General features: G+C 63.7%; 1 protein-coding gene across 1 annotated transcript in view; it reads left to right on the forward strand.

Annotated features, from left to right (window-relative positions):
- Positions 1-2,037, forward strand: part of WNT1 (wingless-type MMTV integration site family member 1) — a 2,825-nt gene extending 788 nt beyond the window's left edge. Inside the window, exons 2-4 of the mRNA XM_014959909.1 lie at positions 200-453; positions 649-914; positions 1,165-2,037. Coding sequence (XP_014815395.1) covers positions 200-453; positions 649-914; positions 1,165-1,653 — 1,009 coding nt within the window. The 3' untranslated portion in view covers positions 1,654-2,037. The remainder of the gene's footprint in view (positions 1-199; positions 454-648; positions 915-1,164) is intronic.
- Positions 2,038-4,678: the final 2,641 nt, after the last annotated feature.

Below are 4,678 nucleotides of genomic sequence, written 5' to 3' on the forward strand. Positions count from 1 at the left end.
ACGGCACACGCAGGTGTGACCAGGGGGGACGCACAGGGATGTGAGCCCCGGGTGGGAGCCGGCTGTGGGGGATGCCCACGGAGGAGGATGCTCTGGTGGTGGAGAGGAGCCGGGTCAGGCACCCCCGGGGGGTGCTGAGGTTGGGGAGCGGGATGCCGGGGACCCTCCTCGGTGCTGACCGTCCCCGCCTGTGCCGCAGGGGCATCATCAACGTGGCCTCGTCCACCAACCTGCTGACGGACTCCAAGAACGTGCAGCTGGTGCTGGACCCCAGCCTGCAGCTGCTGAGCCGCAAGCAGCGCAAGCTGATCCGCCAGAACCCTGGCATCCTGCACAGCGTCAGCTCCGGCCTCCTGACCGCCATCAAGGAGTGCAAGTGGCAGTTCCGCAACCGCCGCTGGAACTGTCCCACCTCCCAGGGCCCCAACATCTTCGGCAAAATTGTCAACCGGGGTGAGGCCACAGGGCATGGGGGTCCCCAGATCCCCTCTGCAGGAACCCCAAGCCGAGATGCTTGGCAAAGCACCCTCGGTTCCCCCTGGGGCTTCACTAGCCCACCCTCAGCCCATCGTGGCTGTGGGCTTGGGGTGCTGGTGGGTGCCCCCTCCACCCCCTGGCAGCACCCTGAGATCCCACTCCCCTCCGCAGGCTGCCGGGAGACCGCGTTCATCTTTGCTATCACCAGCGCCGGTGTAACGCACTCGGTGGCCCGGTCGTGCTCAGAGGGTTCCATTGAGTCCTGTACCTGTGACTACCGACGCCGTGGCCCTGGGGGGCCCGACTGGCACTGGGGGGGCTGCAGCGACAACATCGACTTTGGGCGCCTCTTCGGGAGGGAGTTTGTGGACTCCAGCGAGAAGGGCCGTGACCTGCGCTTCCTCATGAACCTGCACAACAACGAGGCCGGGCGCATGGTGAGGGCACAGGGGGCTACTGGCAGCCCCAGGGGGAGGATGGGGATGGGCACGGCCACAGTACCCCTCAGCCTGTCCCCGTGTGTGGGCTGAGAACCATCAGAGAATTGTTTCCCACTCGGCTTTGGGTGGGCTAAGCATGATGTGATGCCATGGGGAAGTTGGGTGTGGGAGCACGGTGGTCCTGGCGGGGTGGGGGGGTGGTCCCAGGCTGCTCACAGTGCCCCATGTTCCCCCCCTGCCCTTGCAGACGGTCTTCTCCGAGATGCGCCAGGAGTGCAAGTGCCACGGCATGTCGGGCTCCTGCACCGTCCGCACGTGCTGGATGCGCCTGCCCACCTTCCGTGCCGTGGGCGACGTCCTGAAGGACCGCTTCGACGGTGCCTCCCGCGTCATCTATGGCAACAAGGGCAGCAACCGGGCATCGCGGGTGGAGCTGCATCACCTGGAGCCTGAGAACCCTGCACACAAACCCCCCTCGCCCCACGACCTCGTCTACTTTGAGAAGTCGCCCAATTTCTGCACCTACAGCGGGAAGATGGGGACGGCAGGCACGGCCGGGCGCTTCTGCAACAGCTCCTCGCCGGGGCTGGACGGGTGCGAGCTGCTGTGCTGCGGGCGCGGGTACCGCACACGCACCCAGCGCGTCACCGAGCGCTGCAACTGCACCTTCCACTGGTGCTGCCACGTCAGCTGCCTGAACTGCACCAACACACAGGTGCTGCACGAGTGCCTGTGAGCACCTGAGGACCCCCCTGCCCAGCCCCGGAGGGGGTCTGCGCCACCCCCCATGACGGGTGCCCGGCTGGATTGAAGCACCCACACGGCTGGGCATGTGGCAGCACCTTGGGGACCCTCCCCTGTCCCATCCTGGAGCCAGCAGCCGGCCTGGATGTGCCCTGCACCTTCCCGGCTGCCCGTCGGCCACTCTGGCTCTGCGGGGTTCCCTTCTCGCTGTAAATAAAATATTTATTGTGGATGCACGGTTTGATGCTGTGCTCCCCCCGCCCCCCACCTCTGCGCTTCACTGGCCCCAGGCCCTGTTTTTTATAATTAAAATAATAATAATTAATAATAATTATTAATAATTATGCTTTGTCACAGGTTTCACTGATAGCCTTTAGAGAAGAATAAAGGATATATTTTTATCAGTCCTGCCCCGATTCGTTTCTGGGGGCTGGGGTAGGGTGGGGGTGAGCTGGGGTGGGGGAAGCCGTGTCCCCTAAAGTGTGGGGCTGGGCATCTGGCCCCTGCTGCCCTCGTCCACCCCCTCTGTCCCTCCATCCATCACCTCTCCATTTGCTTACCTCCCCATTCCTTGTCCGTCAGCCCCTCCAGCTGTCTGTCTGTCCGTCTGTCTTTCCTCTGTCCTCCCCTCCACCAGCCCCTCCCTGCAGACCCCTTTCTCTCTCCCGCCGTGCCCGTCTCCAGCCCAGCCGTCCCCGCTGCCGCTCCCAGCCGGGGCGTCCATCCCCACAGCCGGGGCGCCCATCACCATGGCACCTGGGCTGCAGCATCCCCGGCACTGGAATTTGCCGTGGCGGCGGGACTGGTGCCGCCGGGGCTGGGTGTTGGGAGCAGCCACGGGAGGTAAAAGACGGCAGACAGGGAATGAGCATCGTCCATCACTGCTCCTGGCTGGGACTGACGGCTCCCCTTGGCTCCGGGGGAGGAGGGGGGTGGGGGAGGGCACTAAGGTTACCGGAGCCCGGGGGTCCGGGACCAGCCACCAGCCCCACACGCAGCCCTGCACCCTTGCATGGGGTCTGGCTGCAGCCAGGGAAAGGTTGTGGCAGCTCCGTGGCTGGCAGGACCTCACTGGCACGGACATCCCCTTGAGATGGCATCCTGCAAGGAGGCCATCCCACCGGAACAGGTATCCTCTTGAGACGGGCATTTTTGGGATGAGCATCCCCCTGAGACAGGCATCCCACTGGGATGGGCATCCCCCTGGGGTGGATTTTCCCCTGGGATAAGCACCCCACAGGGGTGGGCATAGCCCTGGAACGGGCATCCCTGGGAAGGGCATCCCTCCAGGACAGCTATCCCACCGGGATGGGTATCCCCCGGGGCAGGCGAGGGGGGGGCTGCACTGTAACTCCACGTCGGGTACAGGACAGGGTGAAGCAACAGGCTGCAACCCCCGTCCCCACACCCAGCATGGGGTGAACCACAGGGCCAGGGTGACGTCCAGCCATGAGGAGTGGGCAGGACTCTGCCTGGGGACCCTCAGTGCCCACCTTGTAGCAGGGGTCCCCCCAGCCTGGGCTGCCCTCTGGCCAGAGCTGGGAACCTCGTGGGGCCCCTGGGGATCCACGGCATCAAAGGCTGTGGGATGACACTGCCCGAAATATCCCCCGGAGCCGATAGTGGAAAAGTTGATGCTTAGACTCAGAGGAGCAAGGGGGGGGAAAAAACCCCAGGGGCCCCCGCTGTCCATGCCAAGGTAAAAACACAGCCTGGCGTGGCAAAATAAAATAAAGAAATGTGAGAAAAAATGACTGGAAAGGAACACAGCCCGAAATAACCCTCCGAGCATCTCCCGCCTGCTGGGAGTTATCTGTCTGCTAAATTCTGCACACGCACAGGGCATGAAAATAGCCTGTTTTCCTGTGGTAGCGAGTCAGGAATATAGATAATGACATTCTTATAAGTCACCTCTGTTACTCAGCTTTTCCTGCGTGCCGGTGACTGCTGGAGACCTCGGGCAGCCGTGACCCCCAGGCAGGCAGGGGCACCCCAGGTGTGGGGCGGGCACCTGGCTGCTGGGCGCAGACCTCCCCGGCTTGGACAAATATTCCTGGGCACTGGAAATAGCTGCCGTCGCAGCGCCGGGGCCAGGGCAGGGACAGGGACAGGGCGGTCCCGCCCCACACCAGCCCGTCACCTCTGGGAAGCTGAGTAACAGCTGGAGGGTGGCAAGTGGGGCCTGCGGGGGGCTGAGTCCCCACAGCAGGGCTGGGGCACTGGGTGGGGGGCTCTGCCCAGAGGTGCGGGACAGAGGAACAGGACAGTGCCCAGGGGTGCAGGACAGAAGGACAGGATGGCACACGTAAGTGCAGGACAGAGGGATAGGCTCGTTTCCAGAGGTGCAGGACAGAAGGAGGGTGTAATTCCCAGAGGTGCAGGACAGAAGAACAGTGCGGTGCCCAGGGATGCAGGACAGAAGGACAGGGCACGCCGAGCTGCCCATGCTGGCTGGTGGCACCAGCCCACCCCTGGCACCATCCCCATTCCATCCCCATCTCATTCCCATCCCATGCCCCGTTAACCGTCAGCCCCATCCCAGCTTCCCTCGCCTCCGGTCAGCACGGGCCCACGTCCCACCAACGCCCGGCTTGTCCGGCTGCTCCCCCCCTCCTGCCCCCCGGCTGCCACATTCCTCCAGCGTGGGGCCAGTGCACCCAGCAACCGTGGCAGGGCCGGCCTCTAATCCCCGGGCATGCCAGCCCTGGGGGGACTGTCGCCGTCACCCACTCCCCGATAGGTGACCAATGCCTGAGACGAACAATTAGGGACAAAGCTGGAGCCGCCGGGGGCTAACGCCGGCCTTCACGGGTGCCTTGTGCGGCATTCGGCGAGTTTAATGAATTGTCCATCACTCCTTTCAGCGCCGCTCGCCCGGGCTGGATTAATCTGAGAAGCCGCAGTGGGGAAGGAGCCGCTAAGCCTGTATTTATTACTCTGCCATTGTAACTAATTGAGGTAATTATCTGTGACTCCAACCCTGTGCAACAATGCCACATTCACCGTACCCCCCCCCC

Source organism: Calidris pugnax, unplaced genomic scaffold (assembly GCF_001431845.1).
Source record: "Calidris pugnax isolate Ruff unplaced genomic scaffold, ASM143184v1 scaffold533, whole genome shotgun sequence".
Taxonomy (NCBI): domain Eukaryota; kingdom Metazoa; phylum Chordata; class Aves; order Charadriiformes; family Scolopacidae; genus Calidris; species Calidris pugnax.